The sequence below is a fragment of the Musca vetustissima genome, unplaced genomic scaffold (genome assembly GCF_032173495.1).
Source record: "Musca vetustissima isolate MV318-11 ecotype Yass unplaced genomic scaffold, APGP_CSIRO_Mvet_v1 utg5924, whole genome shotgun sequence".
NCBI classification, from domain to species: Eukaryota; Metazoa; Arthropoda; class Insecta; order Diptera; family Muscidae; genus Musca; species Musca vetustissima.
The window spans coordinates 93,636-116,314 of NW_026879365.1; the positions used below are offsets into that span (position 1 = coordinate 93,636).

Genomic DNA, 22,679 nt, shown 5'->3' on the forward strand with positions numbered 1-22,679 from the left:
ACCTTGAATGGGATTTTTGGTTGAAATATGTTTGAGAATCACGCAAACACCAACATTTGGCGATTTTTTATTTGTTTCTGTAACAAATCCAATTGACGTTTTTTTTTTCACTCTCTGTTTGCAAAGCAGAAATGTGAAGAAGCCAATTTAACAGTCATTCAAAATTTGTGTAAATATTGACAGTAAAGGTAGCAGCAGATACGCTTGTAATACTGCAAAGCCAAGTTTCGTGTATTCCCTGTTACGGTGATAGTTATGGATGGCTATGATACTTGCCTAAGTTTCCTCCATTGAAATGTCGTGGTAGTACATAGGTGTGAGTGAGTCAGTGAAAATTTATTATCCATTTTCGATTTTTTTTATTTTTCATAATATTGGTGTGTTATAATTATTGACCAGCTTTTTTGTCGTTTTAATAATTTGTGAAAATCGATATTTTAATATTGTATATCCCAGGGCATACACCTGAGACAATGTATTGGTAGGGGAAAATAAATCCATTACTTTTTCGGCAGATGGCTGTACAGATAGATTTCTCGTAAAGTATCGATCAAACAATTTCAGATTTATGCTCGTTGGAAGGGTGACATTTCGAAGTAAAAAAAATATTTTGCTGTTTTTGTTTGGTGCATTCAATTGTGAGTTACAGGGTGTTAAAAATGGAAGTGAACAAAGAGAAAATTCGGTACATTTTACAGTTTTTATTTTACAAAGGCGAAAATGTAATCCAAGCGGCTAAAATTGTGAATGGTGTTTATGGTTCCGATACTGTCGTGTTTCAACAGGACAACGCTAAGCCACACACATGTACAGGGACTCGCCGGAAACTTTCGGAGCTTGGTTGGGAAGGAACCTTGGGTCTATCTCGTTTCCTTTTGCCAGTGTGGTCATGGATATTATAATCAACTTACCTTTTACACTCCATTATTCCCTTGCCCACCAAAAAAGTCTTAATATTTATTGTTCTTAAATTATTTTTATTTATTTATGTTTTTTATAATTTGTATAATAAGTAAATATTTACATAAATTAAATTCAGTTTTAAATACTTAAATTTTAAGGATTAACATAGAGCTGATGATATACAAATCGATACAAACTAAATTTCAGAAATTCATCTACGGCAGTTAGGGGCTGTAATTCCAAAATAAAAATATTTCTATATTATTTTCTTTTCGTTAATAAAATATATATTTCATTTGGAAATGGTGTAGTTCGCTGTAAATGCAATATAATTTCATTTCGTTTTTGTTTATATACATACGCACATATATAACTAAATATATATGTCAAAACGTTTTCGTTAGAGTTTCCTGCTGGCATAAATAAATGAAAAAGAGCAACATTTCAAATCTCTGCGAGCGAGAGAAAGAAAAAAAAACAACAAATAAATTAAATTAAAGTTATTAATTGAATTCATTTCACTTTGCAAAAAAAAACTGAAAATAGAGTTAATAATATCAAACTAAAACAATAAACGTCAACAAAAAGATAAACAAACGACAAAACGACTGTAACTCTCTATAAATAAATAATAAATATGTATGTCTGTTATGTTTTGATAGTTAATAGCCCATTTGTGGAGCAGTAATTGTCGTAGTCCCAGTACCAGCACAACAACACTGACAGTCAAAAGTAAATATCAGACTTGAAAATGATTGTACACCGTCTCGGTGGCATAAAGGGGTTGTCCCCGCAATCGAAGAATCACCGTGCTGTTGAGTAGATTGAAGATGATGGCAAAAATGATGCAGGCCGCATAAATGCCCAACACAATCCACCACAGCAGTTGTTCGTGTAATTTCTGTTCGAAATTCTTAAGGACCAACAGACCAATGGTAAGGCCAGCCAGGGCACCCGTGAGATGGGCTATAAATGAAACGGACGGATAATCGTCCACGAAGCGGGCGTACACAGCAAAACCGACATCACAGGATGCTGGAAGAAAATACAATTTATTATTATTTTTTTGTTTGCCTTTAACTTCAATAAAACATAAAATGTTCGAAAACGAAATCTTACCAAAAAACAGGATCGATGCCAAACGCAAAATTCCATAATGCATTTGATGATAGTTTATCAAAACATTAGCCAAATGTGCGGCTAGCAGGGCATATACTCCACCACTGGCGCCAACTAAATACACATCGGGATCAATGATACTGGTGCCTGTAACAATATAGGTAAAAATGTCAAAGATATTTGGTATTATATGGTAAGTTTTAATTGGAGTTTTAGGAACAACAGAACACCCTTTATGCACCCTTATAAACATTTTAATTTATTTTTATACCCTACAGCTATGTTGTAAGTATACCGATCGTCATATCTCGACTAGCTGAGTCTATCTAGACATGTGTGTCCGTCCGTCCATTATAATTTGTAAACACGTTACAGGCCACAGTTATGGACCAATCTTCACGAAATTTTGCATGTAGGATGGGTTCTGGCCAATGAAGGCCCCTATTGTTTTTGGAAAAGATCGGTTAATATTTAGGGGATGAAATGGACCAAAAACTTTATTTTTGTCGGTTTTTCTGGTTGCTTCCGAGGCCGCAATTATGGCCCATTTTGCATGGAGAAGGGGATCGGGCCAATGAATAAGCATGCATTTTTTGATAAAGATCGGTCAATGTTTAGCAGGTCAAATGGACCCTAACTTTTGTGCGTATATATTTACACCTGAATGACTTAGCCCCAAGAAGGTGATAGTATTTCCAAGAGGAGTGGTTTACCTTTAAATTGATACCAATTATATTGTGGTAGGTACACGGATGCGGGAATTACACTTAAATATTTACAGGTGCTTACGTATTCATATATTATTTAGTAACCTATTGCCACACTGGAGGGTGGAAATATAGCGCTGATCGCTTTGAAATGTTCCATGAGGTTGCAGTTATGGTCAAGGACAACGCCTAAAATGTTAGGTGATGATCAGATAATAATTTTTCGGATGAAGTGGACCGATAACTTAATTATTTGTACTTTTCGAGTCGAAAGCCGAACATCACAACACAAACCACGGTGAAGGTAATCTGGACAAGTAATTAGAGGGACTGTACTGATTATTAGTAACATTTGATGACCTCTAGCTTTGATCTAGCTAGTCAAAAGGGTGCAAATATCGCGAAATATTGCCCAATCTCAGAATATAGAACCACAGAAAGTTAGATTTTCATGGAAGTTGTGTAGGGTATCGTATGGTCGGCCCCGTCCGACTATACTGCTCCGCTCACTGGTTAAAATTCCCATCTATGGATTTTCATCACTCATTGATTACTTATTAATATTAGTAAGTTGTTATTTTGTTTTGGGGCGATGTTTGGGACTTAGAAAAAATATCTATAAAATATACGCTTTTTTTTTGGGAAAAATTTCTATAAAAAGTAACTTTTTTTGGAACTTGGGAAAAATATTACAAAAATTATTACAAAAATCTACTCCTTTTTTGGAACTTGGAAAAAAATATTCGAATAATCCACGCCTTGTTTGGAACTTGGAAAAAATATTAGAATAATCCACGCCTTGTTTGGAACTTGGAAAAAAATCTTTTAAAAAATCCACGCCTACTGTGGGCCTTAAAAAATTAAAAAAAAAATACCCGTAGATTATTTTTAAAGTACTTAAAATAATTATTTAAAAAATCTACGCCTTTTGTAGGCATTCAAAAAATATTTAAAAATCTATGCCTATTGTAGGCCTTAAAAACGTATTTAAAAAATCTTCGCCTATTTTAAGACTTAAAAAACAGTATTTTAAAACTCCACTTCTATTGTAAGCCTTAAAAATATTTTAAAAATTCACCTTTTTGGGTCTTGAAAATCCACGCCTGATAATCTGTGATAATTAAGATTCCTGGCTATACTATAGCCAGTGTTGCCAATTTAGCACTTTTAGTGCTAGATTTAGCACTTTTTAAACTCGTTTAGCACCAAAAAAATCGATCTAGCACCTAGCACTTTTTTTAGCATTTTTAATTTGTTCCAAGTTTTTTTTACAAATTTTAGTATTGCTCCAAAAAATTTTCGTTTTTCGATTTCACATTAGCACATTGAAGTTTCTGTATGTTTCACATGGTGGGTTTGAATTTCCAATGTTTTTTCCAATGAACGGAGCAGTACAGTCGGACGGGGCTATCCATATGATACCCTACGAAACTACCACAAGACTTAAATTTTCTGCGAAACTAATTGCCGTGTCGGTGAAAAATTCTGCGTGGTATCAACCTCCTGGGTTATAATAATACTACAATACCATTACATAAAAAGTAAAAATGATTTTATGTTTGACCCGGCCGAACTTTTTTAACCTCCACCATGAGGATGTCAATCAAAATATCTAAAATTAATGGGTGCTCCTAGGTGAAAATTCATGTTATGATAGAACCCTGAACATACCGAAAAATAGGTGGTAAACAGATATTGAAAATGTCCAAACATCTAATGGTGGGGCTACCGTTTTAAGGGTTTATAATAAAACAGAGATCAATATTGATATTTCTGGTAGTGAGAAATAGTACGGAAATGTGCTATACAATGTGAACCCAAAATACAAAATTACAGTCAATTAAATTAAAAAACGGATCAAAAAATTCCATATTGGCAGGTACCATATAAAGCCGGACATGCGTAAATCGACATAGAATTTTATTCTGTTTAAGAATATATATGTAATACTTAGTGGTGTATCCCGTGAATATTTCGATGTGTTGCAAACGGAATGACAAATTTAATATAGACTCCACCTTATGGTGGAGGGTATAAAAACACTGTGAACAATTTGGGGTATATAAACGAATATAATTTAAATAAATGTAAAGTCAGCTTTACTTCTCTTGACAAGAAAAAATGTAATGGAATGTTTTTTTAATTGTACTGCTAAGGTCTTGGTTCATTTAATTAAAAAAATTTGACAGATCATTATTAAAGCAGCCATGCTTTTTCGTTGAGTAGATTTCCCGTATTTATTGCTTTATCGGTGTTCGCGTTACAAAGGTGGCATCTAAAAAAAAAACACAACTATAGATGTGGCACTTCACCATAACCGGAACTTTATGCAAAATTGCATACATATCATCTAGTGTAATAATGGTAATTCTAAACATTATTAGAGTACGTAGACTCCTGTAAATATTTACGTATAGCTCCCACACCTGGTCTTTGTCGTTCTACAATAAATGTATACGGCATAGAATACAAATTTTGTATTTTTCGGACAAAAGTCTTGGTCAATTTGAATCGCTCAATATACTTATTCATTAGCGTTTCCTTATGTACAATTTTGTGACCTCTAGAGATACCAGAAAAACATATAAACTAATTTTGGTTGACTTCAACAGCCAAATATTGACCGATTTTCCCAAACACAATAAGTGTCTTCACTAGCCAGAACAGGATATGCAAAATATCGTGACAAGTTTTTACTAAAATGTGAGTCCAGGACCAATATTTTGAGACGTTATAAGCTGTTGGAGCACTTATAACATCCCCACAAAATAGCTGCTAATTTTAATTTTAAGAAATAAAGATGTCATTATAAAATATAATCAAATTTCTTTATATTAAGTTTTAGCACTTTTTTCTGGCACTTTTCTAAAATTTTTAGCACTTTCTAGCATATTTTTCAACAAAATCTAGCACTTTTTCTCAATCAAGTTTTGGCAACACTGACTATAGCTGACAATATAGTATACAGCACAATATTCTTCTATTCGTTCTCTGTTACCTCCACGACGTTAAAAGAGACAGAGGTTCAATGATATTTTCTTCGTGAGTTCGAGATCGACTTAACCGTTGCCCACAACGATTGAGTAAAACATCAGTAAAAATAGTTAAGCATTGGCAGAACGATAGCTAATATCATCAGCAACTTTTCTGATAGCGATTCAAAGGAACAATGTTTTCATCGGCTCGGACGACCACGATTTACATCTTCTCGGTCTTCCTTAAATCGGTTGTACCACAATCGAACTTGAATTCTGCTCATATTAGACTCGACAAACGCCCCAATCAACGTTTCAAAGGCCTTTGGCAATTAATTTAAATTTTTAAAAAATATTTTAATATAGTTTCCATGATCTACAACCTCACAATACAAAATGTCTAATATTACCTGCATTCCTAATAGAAGAATTTTGATCAAATAAATGTCCCAACAATAGTCATAGCCATTCAAAACAACTTTATTGTGAATACTTAAATAGAATCTTATGCGTATTACTAATATCCAACCATGAAATATTATCGTAAAGATATCTATTAAATATGTATGTGTGCACTGACTGCTGTACTTACCCAATGAACCAGCCAAAACACCAGAAAAATATATACACGCAATACGACCGGAGCCATGTACCATCTCCAATGGTAGACCGAACACCAGTTGTATCAGCAAATTAAAACCCAGATGGAACCAGCCGGCATGCAGGAACATATACGACATGAAACGCCACAGCTCGTGACGTTTATCCGGACGGTAAATGAATAGGGAATCAATGGGTACAGGACCCACAGGATCTGTCGCATCGCCTGAATTCACGGTGTGATACGTAAATAGGGTTAACTGCAAAGAAACAAAACATAACTAAAAATGACAAATGTAGTTTAATTAAATATTTAGCATAAAAATATAGTCACACACATTCACATATAAATAGCATTTCCTAACGAAACTTGTAGTCGGTTGGCAGTGTCGTTGACTCCTTGGTCTCCACATTTTTTTCTAAAGTGCGGCTGTCACTTGGAAGGAAACTTTGTCGTCACATTAAAAAATAAAAAAAAAAACAGAAGAAAAATTTTGTTGCCAACTTTGTCTTTGCTTAGTTAAAATTGTTTCCTAGTTTCCGTCAACACCTTGTGGCGAGACATTGTGTCGCGTCATAGTTACACAACACAAACAACAACTAAAAGTTAGAGCAACATATACACAACCATATTTACGAGTCATAATTTGTTGGTATAAATATTTGTTAAGCGAAGACGGTCTAATATTAAGTTGGAGAAATTAAACATATACATAAGCCAATAAAACAGCTCGGTTTTTCTTTTATTTAAGAATTTAAAATTTTTTAAGTCCGCAAATTAGTGGCTTGGGGGTATGCAATAAAATTGAGAGGTTGTTCTCCCCATGGATTCAGTACTCGAATGATGCATAGTTAGCGAGAAAAAAGTACATAATATCTAAAAATATCATCTGACCAGTAAGAAAAATACAAAAGTCGGTCCCTACACCACTTTAGATATATACGAAAGGTAATATTATACAATATTATAGTAAGCAATTTCAATACAGTTAAAAACATCAGTCTATACTTAATTCTGAAGTAAGTGAAAAACTTTAAGTGAGTTATTTATACTCATTCGAGTCGAGCTTAATGATCTAAATTTTGCAATGAAAAGGAAAGTCAGGAGAACAACCTACGTACCCACCATAATGCGACGCGTTTCGCCGTTGGTTAGGCGGCTCATCAGGCATATTTGGCTATGTGGCTTTACAAAGGTCGTATGTTGATAATTTGTATTTGCGAATATGCGAATTAAATTCAAATTTCTCAATGTTCGATATTTGTCTTCATTCTAGAAACAGTACTTTTCAAAGCATATTTTTGTTGTAGCGATAGATAATTTATCCACACACGTACAAAAACAAAATTCAAATAAATGAAAAACTTCGTGGCATTTGAAAAGACGTAGAGTGTTTTGTACACCATTTACACTTGCCAGAATAAGTATTCGAGGATTCAGACAAGGTGACAGTTTGTCGTGTAACCTTTTTAACATCTTGCTGGAAAGGGACATACGAGAGGCTAAAGTGAACAGAAACGGCTCTCTGTACACCAAAAAAACACATGTTACTCGCCTACGCCGATGACATCGACATAATGGGTGGAACATTGCGAGCGGTAACAGCCACCTTTGGACAAATTGAGAAGGAATGTGCCAAAGTGGGTCTGGCAGTAAACGGCAAGAACACCAAGCTGATGGTATCAACGCGAAAGACGTCCAGTAGACTCGGACCAACTGTGAAACTTGAGAACTACAGCTTCGAGATAGTCAAAGATTTTATATATAATAAAACTAATGACATTAGTTTTGAAATTAGGAGAAGGATAGCGTTGGCAACAGATACTACTATGTTCTAAGTAAGCCACCTGCCGCCAGCAAAGCACTTACTATAATTTTTTTAGCACTTTTATTTGTCACTTTTTATAAATTTTGATCAGCAAAGTTTTGGCAACACTGCCTACAAGACAATGAATCAAAAAATGTTCAGCCTGATCCTTGTATGTACTATTCCTCGCATCCTGAACGTTTGAGTTGAAGTTTTGTTTGTTGGTTAGTGAATTCTTTTTGATTTTTCTATCTATGATGCAACCAATCTTTGACAGCAACCGATCTTTGACATGTTTTGGTAAATTTTTGAAGATTATTGTCAAGATGTAACACCCAAACATGCGGTATATTTCTTTCAGCGAAGCGTTTTCCAACACATTTGTATAAACAATCCGATATATTACTTCATAATTCTCGTAAATATATCGAACTTCATAAAAAGAAAAACAACCCAATACCATTATTGACCTTTCTCCATGATTCCCAGTACCCTTTCATTACTGTGGCATGAGTCTTTAATTTCTGGCTTTACTCTGAGTCGAATTCCAATTAAGGGAACCCCCCCCCCCCCCCCCCCATTCACGATTTTAATTTTTCAAGATTTTCAATGGGCTGGTAAATGAATACAAATGCTTGTTAAGGTTTGTAACTTTGCACATATATAATTGAAGATTTAAAAGAGAAGAAAAATAATTTAATAATTTACAAAAAAATGTTGTTATTGTTTTGTTGTTGTTTTTTGTAATTAAAGAAAAGTCCTTATTTTTGATGGCGGGCATGATAACTCTTCACTGGAACATCGGAAACCGAAAATTCCAACGGTGTTAGAAAGAGTACATGTATGGCTCTCGTATGAACTAGGATTATTGACTTCGCTCTAAAATTAACAAAATGGTGGACCTTTGAAAAAATATTTTTGGAAAATCGCCGATTTTTTACCAAAAACCAAGTTAAAAAATAAGGAAGATCTTCACCGATTGGCTTTATCCTAGTTCATACGAGAGCTATACACTCCCAGAGAAACGTTGCAAAATTTGGAACCGATTGGATTATTAGTTTTTGAGTTATCGTGCCCGCCATTCGCAAAAAAATGTTTAGAGAAAAACGCGTTTAAAGTTTGAGAAGCCCTTCAGCCGTCACTTGATGCTGACACAATAAATCGGCTATATCTTCAAGAGTTCTTGAGATTTTCACTTGAAATTTTGTAGAGACATTCTTTAATCAGTGTAGATTCGAATTATATCAACAAAAATTTTGACCCCGAGAATGGGGGGTCCCCTTAATATGAGCTTTTGCGAAAGGCTTCACGATTCTTTTCAGAAATTAAAGAACTTTCCGCCAAATTTTTTGTCTGCAGGGTCTTTGGTCCACCTTTTACATTAAATCGGACGAAAATATATATGGAAGTTATATCTACATCTGAACCGATTTTTACGAAACTTCGCACATCATTCTAGACCTAATTCCGTATGCTGTGCCAAATTTCGTGCCAATCGGAAAATATATCGGGACTTTGGTGCAGCATTTACATAAAATCGGACGAAAATATATATGGGAGCTATATCTAAATGTGAATCGATTTTTCCCAATTTCAATAGGGTTCGTCCTTGGGCCAAATAAAAGAGCTGTGTTAAATTTCATCCAATTCGGATAATACATACGACCTGCACTTTGTTTACAATTTACAGACCGACATGTATAAATCGACTCAAAAAGTGATTCTATGCATATTCTCAAAAGGAACCATGGGTTTATCGCGATTATTTTTGTCTGTTACAAACATATTGTACCACAGTGTGGTAAAGAGTATAATTATAAATATCAGTCCACTATTCTGGTAGCCCCCATATAACGTTACTCGTTACGGTATTTTGGGGGTTTTAAGCGCGTTTTTTAACCAAATTCGCTGAAATTTGGTACAGTGGGTACCAAATTCCTCCACTAAAAATTATAAATATAGGTCCATTTTTTGGGTAGCCCCTATATAAGGATACCCCAATTTTCGGTATTTCGGGGTTCTTGAGCACTTTTTTCAACCGAATTAGCTGTAAATTGGTATTTTGTAGTCACATATGGTAACAAATCTCCATACCAAAAATTATTAAAATTATACTAAAATTGTTACCTGATTTGTTCCGTGTGATGGGGTTGTTCCCGTATAGGCGTATTCTACCAGAGTATGGGGATTAGTCGATACTCGAAATTGTCAGTTTATACAAAGTATGAAATTCTAAGACGACTTAACCATCTTTTGTAATCATTTCGCCTTCTAAGGGTATCGTGATAAAAACTCTAACCTGACGTTAATGAAATATATCGGCCAACATTTAGGCATATCCGCCATATAATGATACCCCCTGAAGGAAGGAATTGAGATGCAAAACTAAAATATTGGGTTCAAAATTGACATATATCGGTCATTAATTAGGCATAGCCCTCTTATAATGATAACGCCAAACAGTCGCTTATTTTTACACCATTTTATCAATGTTGGCCCCCCTTTAGGTACAGCCTCATATAACTTTGCAATTTAAATTGCAGTAGTTTGAGGATTTCATACTCTACCATGCGATATCAGTATCAGGCCACGTTTTAAGGTTTTCAGATTTTAGAAAAAAAATTCCCATTAAAAATTACTGAAATTTGTAATTGGTGTACATAATGGCTTACATAAATCGGTTTGTAGAATTATCGGTATAAATCCACATTTTGGTATGTTCCCTATATTTTCATTGCAAGTATCTATTGTACTGTAGAGTTGCTTTAGTTTTGTTGAAACTAAATTTGAAACAATTCTCTTATCTAAAAATTATTATTTATTTCATAATGAATATTGCATTAATGCTTTTGTTTTCTTAGATGTGAATAAAGTATCCGATTTGAAACTGAAAAAACCAACACGATATTTTTGAAAAAGTTATACGGCATTTATTAACTCTGCAATTTTAATTGTTTTAGTTTTGGCCACCAGTGTGTATACATAAAAAACATGACCCCGAAAAGCCAAATTCATTTGGAAATGCGCTTGAGTATATTAAAATACCTAAACAGGAACTTGACCATTGTAGGAGGACCACATTGACCAATATTTAAAATTTTCGGCGTAGAAAATGAGGCAGTACCATATCAAATATGTATATAGCACTTTATGGCTTCTCCTAAACATTTACAGGTATTGCAAACGAAATGACAAAATTATTACACTTATGGAGGATATATGAATGTTAAAATTTGTTAGATTAAAATTTTTGGGAAAGAAATGAATCACGCACCCTTTAAACCCCCTAAAAAGTATTTTTTCTTGACAATTGGAAGTTAGTTACGCTATTTAGTAACTTAAGATCAACAATATACTATTCTTCAATTTTCCGATCATTTCTATTTTATTCGAGTAAAAATGTTAACCTGAAAGTTCCGATTGCCTGTTTTGTTGATTTTAAAAGGTTAACACCTAATTTTAAAATTTTGATTTAGGATTTAGGTAGATTTTGCACACTGCTTGCGGTAAACATCAACAACATCATTTACATATTTGTGTAAAAAAACTCTAATAATATTATACCTAATAATATTGAAAAACAAATTCCTTCTCAACCTAACGCATTTATTTAATTACACATTTTTACGATCTGTTTGTTCTACAAAAAATATGTATATTAAAAATAATTAAGAAATAGATTTATGTGTGAAATGTTAGAAAAAAAATAACAGAAACAAATGATATTTGTATAGGCGGTTTCAAACATATAGCCGAGTTGTGTTAGGCCGTCCAGCATATTGTCGTATCCCCTTTGAAATTAAAATTCAAATCTCATCGTTGACATGAAATAAAACACAACAATTATGAAATTATTATAAAACACAATGAATGAATGGGTTGTTGGATCGGCTAATTCCTTTGAACCATCATCGTAACTACAGGTGTGAGCATGAGCATACATGCACAATGTAGTTGCTCTTTTTTGTTTGTTTCATTTGTACCGCATAAACAAATTATTTAATAGCATATTTAATAAACTATTGATGAGCATTAATAAGCCATTTACGAGGCAGTTTTTTGTTTGCATGCGCGTGTGTACGTGTGAGTTTATGTTGTTGTCGTGTGTATTAGAGAGTTTTCCATTGACAAAAAAATGTTTTATTTTATTTGCTAATAAAACAACAGCAGTGGTGCACTGTTCATTAATGTGATTTATGATGATCATAAAAACAAACGACAATATTCAAATAAACAACCAGGGGCCAAAAAGAGTTTTTAACCTTTTTAACGCCTGTTGTTGCCTAGAAGTAGGCAACGCAAAATGATTTAAATAAGGTTTTTGAGACTCAATAATTTCATAAATTGAGTCTCAAAAAATAATTTTGAAATAAATGTATATTCACAGATCCCATCATCATCCCATTTTGTCATTTATACTAAAATATTCTATTTTGAGAGAAATTCTTGAGTTGATGTTGTTTCGTATAAAATAATAAAATATCCATTGTTATTTTAACCGAGATCGCGTATTTTGAGACGCTTCGTCCTCTTCCTGCCTCCAGTAGGCTTGCTTTTATATGCCTAATAAGCTGGGACATCCTCTTCCATTCTCACAACATGACCTAGCCGTCTAATTATGTCGATGTCTGAGAATAGATGGTACAACAGATCGACCTATAGATTTTTCGGAGAAATTTTCTCTCAAACACTCATCTGAGCATGGGTATATGCTTCTAATCCCTACACAAGCACGAGTAGTATCAGCGTCATGTAGAGAGTTAGTTTGGTCTGACCAGAGGTGGTTTTTTTCTAAACTGCATTCTTAGACTATAGTAGCATCTGTTGGCGAACACTATACTTCTCCAAATTTCAAAATTAATGTCATTAGTTTTATTTATGGCTCGAGTCTATCGGACGTCTTGCGCGTTTACGACCAGACCAACTTTGATAGACTCCTTCTCAATTTGTTCAAAGGTGGCTGTTACCGGTCGCAGGGTTCGACCGATTATGTCGTTGTCATCGGCGTAGGCGAGTAAAATGTGTTGTTTAGTGTACAGAGTGTCATTTCTGTTCACCTTTGCCTCTCGTATGACCTTTTCCAGCAGGATACTAAACAGGTCACACGAGAACTATTCATGACCGGTGGTCAGCATCTGACAACCGATCTTGAATAGTTCGGCTGGTATTCCATCGGCACCGGCTGATTTATTATTCTTCAGCCGATTTATTGCTATTTTGACCACATCTTGGCTAGGTGGTATACACTCTATACTGTCATCTCTAATTGGTTCTGATACCAAATTGGTTTTGATACAAATAGCTTTGCAAAATGCTCCTTCCAGATTTTCAACACACTAACTATATCTGTCATCAGGTTTCCATCTTCATCTCTACTGAAGGATGTGCCTGCACCAAAGCCTTCGGTTTGGCGTTTTTCTCGTTGGTAAAATGTCCGGACTTCGTTCCGACTCCTGTGCATCTCGATTTGCTCCCGCTCACGTTTTTCTTGTTCTATTTTCTGAAACTACGTTTCTCTACAGAAGGATGTGCCTGCATCTTCCTTCCATCCTTTTCTCCCGATAACTCTTTCTCTCTCTCTCGCATTACGTGTTGCTACTATCTTTACGACACTCCTGATCGTACCACGGGTTTCTTGGTGGTGATCTGTGGTACCCAAGTGTTGCTTTTGCTGCAGTTTGTAGGGAGTGGGAAATTCTTTGCCACTGTGCTTCTACATTATTATCGGGGCAAGGGAGCTTTCGCCAAGCAGTCGAGTAAGTTGAGCGGAGTAGGCTTCTGCGACCTGTTATGTTTGCAGATTTTCAACGTCGAGATTCCGCACCTTTGCTGCTACATTAAGACGAGTGCGAACCTTGGCTGCTACAAGGTACTGGTCCGAATCGATATTCGCTCCTCCGATCGATCGAACATCTAAAACACTGGATGAATGCCTTCCGTCTATCACAATATGATCGATTTGATTTCTCGTTGTTCGATCGGGAGAAATCCAAGTGGCCTTGTGTATATAGAGATGCTTGAATCTGGTGCTGCTAACCTCATGCCGTTGTCTGATGTTTCTTCATGGCTAAATTTTCCGACGGTGAGTCCAAAAATATATTCCATTCCGATTTTTACATTAAAATTTCCTATCCGAATATTAATGTCAAGGCCAGGGCAGCGGTCATATGCTGTTTCTAGGCGCTCGTAAAATATGTCTTTGGTCTGTTCGTCTTTGTCTTCCGTCGGAGCATGGGCACAAATAAGACTGCTGTAGAAGAACAACGAGGTCTTTTATTCTTCTGTTAACAATAAATCCGTAGCCAAATTTATATCTCGTTTCATGGCAGCTATAATACACTACGTAATCGTCTAATTTACTTACGGCTGTCACTTTGGTGCGACAGAAGCAGCTTTTTAGCGTGTAATAGGATTTTGGCAAAAGCGTTACACCTAATTCTTTTTTTACACGATAGAATGGTTCCCGAGAAATTCGTGTAATACAAGATACTGGCCAAGAACAAAAATAATAGATTGGTTCTAGACCTCAAAAAATAAGTTAAAATTAGACTAAATAATATAAAAAATATTGTTGTAGTTATTTTAAGAATTTATTTTCGTTTTAATTTATTTAATAAACTAAATTATAATAAAATAAATTAAAATTAAATTTCATAAAAAATATAATACCAGAAATTCATTGCCAAAAAACTTAAATAGCATAAAGTACAACCATAAGAAAAATTTAAACATTAAACAATTTTATTTATTGTCACTGTCTGATAATAAACGTAAACGTTTGCGAAAGACTACAATATCACTGCCATCACTGGAATGATTTTGTTGATCATTATCATTTCTAGTCGACTGTGTTGGGACATCAGTAGATTTTTGAACGAAATCAGTTATTTTAGATTGAGTTTTATTTCGCGTTAACCCATTATAAACTTCCCTGTAAGATGCCAATAATGATTTCAGTTCACGTTGAAATTTGGCAGCTCGTTCCTCGTCATGATCATGTTGTTCAAAATGACTACCTAATTTTGTAGCGAGATCAAGACCTTCTTTAATTAGAGATGCTTTCAAAATTGGACGATCTCTTTCGTAACTGTCACTATGTTCTTTATCATAACGAGTCTCAAGGGTGAGATCTATAATTTCATTTTCAAGCTCAAGCTTTCATCTACCAACAATTCTTCTACATCTGCTAACGATAGGTCATCGAATCCATCCCCACCGATTGCATTGGCCATTGTTATTGTATCAGCAAGTTCAGCGTTATTATCAATAACAGGATTTTTGCATTTTACGCATTCTGGCAAAATATTTTTCCAACACGAGTTCAAAGTTGATGGCTTTAATAAATCTAACGCGATCTTGACTTGATTAATGCAGTCCATTATAGAAAAAATTTTCCATTCATCTATGACTGATGATTCCTCATAATTATCAAGTTTTTTCTAAAGCATAATGAAATGAACTTCTTATGTAATACGTTTTAAACGTAGCAATTATCCCCACACACCAGAATTATATAAAATGTTGCCATATCAGAAATTCATGCCATGCAGGGTTGTTATTCTAATTAAGGCAGGGATGTTTGAGCAAAAGCATTCCAGAATTTTCTTCAATAAATAAATAGTTCATGTAAAAAAAGTAATTTTGTTTTTTTTTTTTTTTTTTTTTGTATTGGTGTTATTTCAAATTATGTTGTGTAAAAATAGAAATATTTTTTTCGTATTTACTCGTGTTATTTCAAATTCGTATAAAAACAGAATTAGGTGTATTTTACTCTAAGAGTGCACTAATATTAATAATGTTAGTAAATATTTATGTTATCACATAAGATAACAGTCAAGCTTGGTGTACAGTTATATAGGGGCTACACAAAAACACATAGGGACCCGATATAATAGCAACAAACAATGATAAAATTTTACCAATTTAGCCGAATATGCATCCCTGGACCAAACTTAAATTGCTTTTTGGATATCATATACCGCATTGACATATTTTAAAGGGTTAATGGAATATCAAAAGAACCTACATTAACAAAAGTATGTTATTAAAACAACATGAACATAATTTCAGGGGGAAATTAACACTATTGTGTATCATTTGTAAATAATGTAAAAAAAAAAAAATAAATAAACGCCATTCATTGCTTTTTCGCTAATAATTAATTAGCTTTATATTAGCGTTAAAAACAATAAGGACATATTTTTAAATTTCATAAACTTTTTTCGAAGTGTTTTAATGTATACAAATTAGTACTACATTAATAATAACAGTTGTCTCTTAGATTGATTAAACTCTCCTCAAAATCGGATGAACCTGTAGCAATTATGGACAAATCAGAAAAAAAACTAATGAAAGGACTAGACAACATCAGGCGGGGCGACTATATGATACGCTATATCATTTTGGAAATATGCATGATAATATATAGAGACGCATTATAGTAATGTGCGCAATTTTGTGTCCAAATTTTAAATTAAAAACTCTAGTATTTTTATTTGTCTGCCGAATTAGCTGTAATGCTGGTATAAAAATTTCATGGGCAAACATATTTTTGTATTTCGATTCACACCCGTCTGCTACCGATTTTGATAACATTTTAACTATCTGAACGTCTGAGTATTTTCACCATATATTTGTTTTAAGTAGATGTAAAGATTGATTTACTTACCTCAATAATTGTTATGCACACAATGAACCATGGCGGCGGACAGCAGGAATAACGATCGGCATAATATTTTCGATCGCGCTCTTCGGGCAGAACTTCCATGGCAATGACGTGAACCATTCTCTTGAAAAACGGCGGCTCTTCTAGTACCAACTGAAAATCATTCTCCGAACAGACTTCACGATCTCGATGATGTACGGCACACTTAAAACTACGTGTCCGTTTACCACTCATCTGCAAAAGGATGTAAAATAAATGGCATTAACAAATATTTAATTTCCAAAAAGAAAAGAACTCTACAATTGAACCGAAAATAAGTATTTAATATGGATGGTTGAAATTTTCAAAACATTTTTAAATATATAATGAATCCATTGTGAATAATTTGGTCACCAATTTTGTCACGCTATAACTCAAAAACAACCAGAATTTTTATCTGTGGTTTTCTGTCCCGGTTTTGCAAAAAGTATAACCCAGTAACCCATTCTGATAACACACTTGCGAAAATTTTGGTGGTATCACGACTGTGACAATGGGTATGATGCAAGCATAATTTATGATTGAATATTTTGATAATTTAATTGATATATCTTTATCTCTTATAATTACGATAATTTAAATATACTGAAAGTATACATTTTGGATTTTTATATGGTGTCAAATCTCACAACCAGAAATTATCAGTGTCTGTTCCCGTTTTGGTGTAGCCCAGTAACCCAATTACGTGCTTCGTGGTATCACGACTGTGATAATAGGTATGATGCAAGCATAATTTATGATTGAATATTGTGATAATTTAATTTAATTTGTGGAGAAGGTATCACAAGAGCGCGCCAATAATCCCCACCTGCGAATATTATATAAGTGCAATCGATTGCATTATCTATTTGAGGACATACTCATTTAGATTAAAAAGGCTTAATTTCAAGTTTTTACTCGTTGTAATAATTTTTGTAAAAATGTTTCGACGTGAACAGTTTGGTTCAATTTGGATTCTTAAGACCAATTATGGGAAATGCATCAAATTTATGATTTGAAACTTGTTTTTATTGAAAAAGTCAGAACGTTTCCTATTCTTGACATATACCTATCAATATTATATTACTCATGTAAAAAGTACAGTAACATTTCATTTTATTTACTTTTTTCTCAGTAGAAATGTGGGCTGCAGACACGGGCAGACTCTATAGCAGGACTCATTTTGGTTTGAAAATCGTGCGCAAAAACCTATAATCTGGCGAAAATGTGACGTCACCTATTCGTCTATGTCGAAAAATATTTAGAATTTTCTGATTATCAACCTTCAAAAATCCGGGATGCCAAATTACATTTGGGAAAAATCCGAAATGCCAAATTCCATTTTGGGAAAAATCCGAAATGTCAAATTCCATTTTGAAACTGCGCGTAAAACCTTAAAAACACCGACAATATAGTTGATATTAACCATCCTCCAAGACCCGGAAAGACAAACAGACACAGACTTTTCGGTCAGAAAATATTTTATTAGAGCTCTAATGACCACCACAATAGTTCTGCAGAGAGAAAGTTATTATTTTTTCATTACTTCCTAAATTTCCCAGGAAAATAGGTTGAACAACTTGCAAACATAAATATTCCCACATACATCATTGTGTCATAACACTCACCAGACTAAAACGGGCCAATTAGGAATGTTTAGGTTAAGCAAATCAACAACAACAAATAAAGAAAAAGTACGAAAAATGCCAACACGCAACAAATTCCAAGTCATGGTTTTCTAACCCTTCTAAAAATATAAATTATTTTTCATTGTCCCTAGGAATGTTCGCATGATGACTGGGGATGCAGAGGAAATGTTTGTATGTATATAACTGCCGACTTTCGTCCACAGAACAACAACAAATAACGCATCTCGAAATCATGCAATTGTTCTGGCCATAAGTGCATAAATACATAAACAATTTTCCGCATATGTAAACATGGGACGGTGGGTCATCAAATTTAAAATGAAAAATAAAATTGGTCATTTGAGGGGAATATGAAAAAGGCATTATATCCGGCGGAACACACATTTGTGTATGGTCATTCATGAGGAATGCAAAAAATAGATGTTTTATGCTTTACTCAAATCCATGTCAAATTTCAAAATTTCTTTCTCCAAAAAGTGTAGAATTTGTTACCAGTTCTAGTAAGGAATAGCCAGATATATGTAAAAATAATATATATTCTTGAAAATGTCTGATTATGGTTGTAATGTTCAAGTAAATTACGTTTACTATATTCATTACATTTTATACATATATATGACGTTTTCAACGTTTACACCTTTTTGACAGTCGAAAACCTAAAAATTCGTCACATAGGCCATCCCTGAGTAGAAAAATTTTGAAGCATTTGCAAGATTTTTTACCCACAGAAAGCACAAAATGTTTAATTACATAAAAATCGGTCATAAAAACAAAAAATGTATTATGCAGGGCTTATTCCCTGCTCTAACATATTTCATTGATATTTCAAAACTATTTGGCGGGGATTTTTTCTAATGGGAACAGTCGTCAGTGTGCGACCTTAAAAAAAGGTTTTAATAGACTGACTCAGTGCCGTTTTCTTAGCCACATTATTTGTTTCCTCAGCCGACCAACCTCTTCTTAATGGACAATGTTGTACGAATTAAAAATGGGATATATTGGTCCATATAATGGTACGCTCAAATGATCATTATACCCTCAGTCTTATGACTAATGGGTGTATTTGCACTTTGCTACTAGTTTGTTGCGGAACGGAATGTTCAATATATACAGACTTTGTACAACGTATTACTTTTTCTTTGTATTATTTCCGAAGTTCGGACCCATCGGTCCGCTTCTTATGGTACTTTCCCCACAAAGGGAACACATTTTTAAATCAGTGAGGGGAGCAGTATAGTCGGGCGGGGCCGACCATACGATAACCTACACAACTACCACGGAAATCGAACTTTCTGTGGATGTTTATTCCGAGGCAATATTTCGTATTATTTGCACCATCTTGCCCGATTAGAGGTAAACAGCACCTCTTCCTTACACTGACATATCTTCCGAATATAACGAGTATTCAGTACAGCTATTGTCCAGATTCCTTTCACCGTGTGTTGTGTTGTGATGTTCGGCTTTCATTTGTCTCGAAAATAACACATCGACTCGAAAATAACACAAAAAATTAAGTCTTCGGTCCACTTCATTCCAAAATTGTTATCTGATCATCACTGAAAATTATAGACGTTGTCCTTGACCATAACTAGAACCTCATGGAACATTTCAAAGCGACCAGCGCTATAATGGGTTACTAAATAATATACGAATACGGAGATAACTTTAAATATTTAATGGACAGGCGGACGGACGGACACACATGTCTAGATCGACTCAGCTAGTCGAGATATGACGATCGGTATACTTAAAGGTGGGTCTAGGACCAATATTTCGCGGCGTTACAAACTTTTGGGTCTGCACAAAGCTATAATACCCTGACAACATAGTTGTGTAGGGTATGAACACGTACATTTCATATGATGCCAACAGAATATCCAATCTCATTGAAACTTTTCTTTTCGGTCTACTCCTTCTGGTACCTCCCCCATAGTGTCAATTTGTATATCCAAAGCAATCGAAGTCAATCTGTGTCACGCTGTGTTGGCTGTAATTTCGTACCTTGAAGTACTATTGGGTAGCAAATATCTCTGCCAATAATATATAGCGGTCTATTTTTAAGATAACCCCCAAATTCAGTATTCGGGGTCATATAGACCCCGATTGATTTTAGTTATTAGTTAAGGTCCGTCCTAGTTTATAAAAAGCTCGTTATATTCTGAACTAGGTTGGTTCAAAAATCACAATCAAATCGGATTTTTCTCTCCCCTCATATCAAGTGTCATTATTCGAAATGTTGATCCTTTGCTGGGGAGGTACCAGCATGAGTGGAACCATGAGGACTCTATCTTCGATCTTGATATCACGATATCCAACGTTTCACAAATATTACGATGTGCAAACTTTGGACCTAATATTAAATTTTAAAAGTTACTGCATTCGTTACATGAGTCAGGAAATTTCCAAATTATCTGAAATGAATTTGGTCTAAAAACAATTGAACTCTCCAGTATTTTACCTCCCTCGCCATGAGGTGGGCATTCAAAATACAACAAACCGATCGGAACCATTATGTGGTATTTCGGTTAAAAAGTGCAGCCAAAATTTCAAAAACAAGTAAGTTACAACCAATTTGGTTGAATGGGGTGTCCAAAGTCCCCAAAATAACGAAATTTTGCAAAAAAAGTGGACCTATATTGATTATTTTTCGAAGGAAGATTTTGGGTTACCGTTATCTGGGGCTGTGCCCAATATATAAATAATATATCGCATTTTCAATACGAGTGCGTATACATTTTCTATGAGACACTCAAAGTGAATATACCCTCATTATTTTTTAAATTAAATCGAGTTAGAACTCCCTGTGAATGTCTTCTAAAATGAGTTTGTGAATCTTTTACATAAAAGTCCAATAAACATTTGGTCAAAAAGGGGAATTTCATGTTTATAACGACGCACCTGTCATACTGTCATAAACAATATTGTATGTATTTATACCCCGAAACAAGCGAACATGCCACATTTTTTAGCTCTGTTGCGGATTTGTATTTTTTTTTAACCGGCCAGTTGAAGAGGTTAACAATTAAATTGTGTAATTTATGTATGAATGTTTATGCCATGAATTGTTGGGTGTGCGTGTATGTATGTATGTTTGAGTGTGTTAACAATTTAACTTCACCACTTTTAATTGTTGCAATTTTCGCTAGGGTTCTTATTCTTCCCGAACACCACCTTCTTCAGTTGTCCCCAATTTGTATAGGTCCCAAGAAAGAAAATAAAGAGCGAAGAAATGAAGAGGAAAAGTTATGTTTTCGTTGTTTTATAGTTAATTTTTTTTCATCTCTTCTTTGGTACTTTTATTTAACTTTTGGGTTCTCAGTGATGTCATGTCGAAGTGACTGCGTTTTTTCTCGTCTTCTCCCTCTTTAGTTTTTTTTTTCATTTCTGAAACTCTGAAGGCCCTTCATGATTTTATGTTCATTATTAATGTTTATATGTTAACTATTTGTATAACTTAAAGCTGTGCAAATTGCATTTCATTCGGTAGTTATCTTCAACATGCATTTATTTCTAATGGAAAAGCGTTTGCTTTTTTCAGGTTTTCAAGAATGTATTCTTGAGAATTTCTTCTGAGGCCATTAACGTTAGCAAATGAAGAAATGAATGCGGATTTTTATTATTCTTAATAATGGCAATGACTGACAGCATATACAATTGATAATAATTTCCGTGGAAGCACTCAGAATCTATATCAGTAAGTGCAAGGCGAAAGCAGTACATAGAAATGTATTTTGTAGTGGACAAAAATTGGCGCATTAGTTTATATGAAAAATAAAAAAGATATCTATACACTATAACGCTCTTAATAAATAAATACATGTTGTACAATTCGAAGTCTGAATAACCATTTACGCTAACGCAAGATTTTGGGACGTTTTGAGCATCACTGGTCTTGACCTAATTCGGCACACTGTGCAACATTTCGTCTAAACCGAAGAAAATTTGAGTAATTGATGCACAATTTGAATGAAATGTAGCCCGTACTTTCTTTACAAAAATACAGGCACAGACAGACGACGTAGCCAGAGGGGGTGTCCGGGGAAATCGGTTTTATCGATTTTAATTTTGTACCATCGTACAGAAAAATAAGCGGTGCCGTTGAAGGAACGAATTTTTTTATACACCAGGAATCCGGAATACCAAATTACAGTCACTTCGGACAAAAGCCTTCAAGGTATCTAAAATGAGTACGTCACACCTTATATGAGGTCTGTGTACAAAGAGCCACTTCAAAA

At 34.3% G+C, this 22,679-nt stretch overlaps 1 protein-coding gene across 1 annotated transcript in view; it reads right to left on the reverse strand.

Annotated features, from left to right (window-relative positions):
• Nucleotides 1–1,597: 1,597 nt before the first annotated feature.
• Nucleotides 1,598–22,679, reverse strand: part of LOC133324266 (rhomboid-related protein 3) — a 115,103-nt gene continuing 94,021 nt past the window's right edge. The window contains exons 5-8 of the mRNA XM_061533113.1: nucleotides 16,781–17,011; nucleotides 6,297–6,564; nucleotides 2,023–2,169; nucleotides 1,598–1,938 (exon numbers count right to left, since the gene is read on the reverse strand). Coding sequence (XP_061389097.1) covers nucleotides 1,643–1,938; nucleotides 2,023–2,169; nucleotides 6,297–6,564; nucleotides 16,781–17,011 — 942 coding nt within the window. The 3' untranslated portion in view covers nucleotides 1,598–1,642. The remainder of the gene's footprint in view (nucleotides 1,939–2,022; nucleotides 2,170–6,296; nucleotides 6,565–16,780; nucleotides 17,012–22,679) is intronic.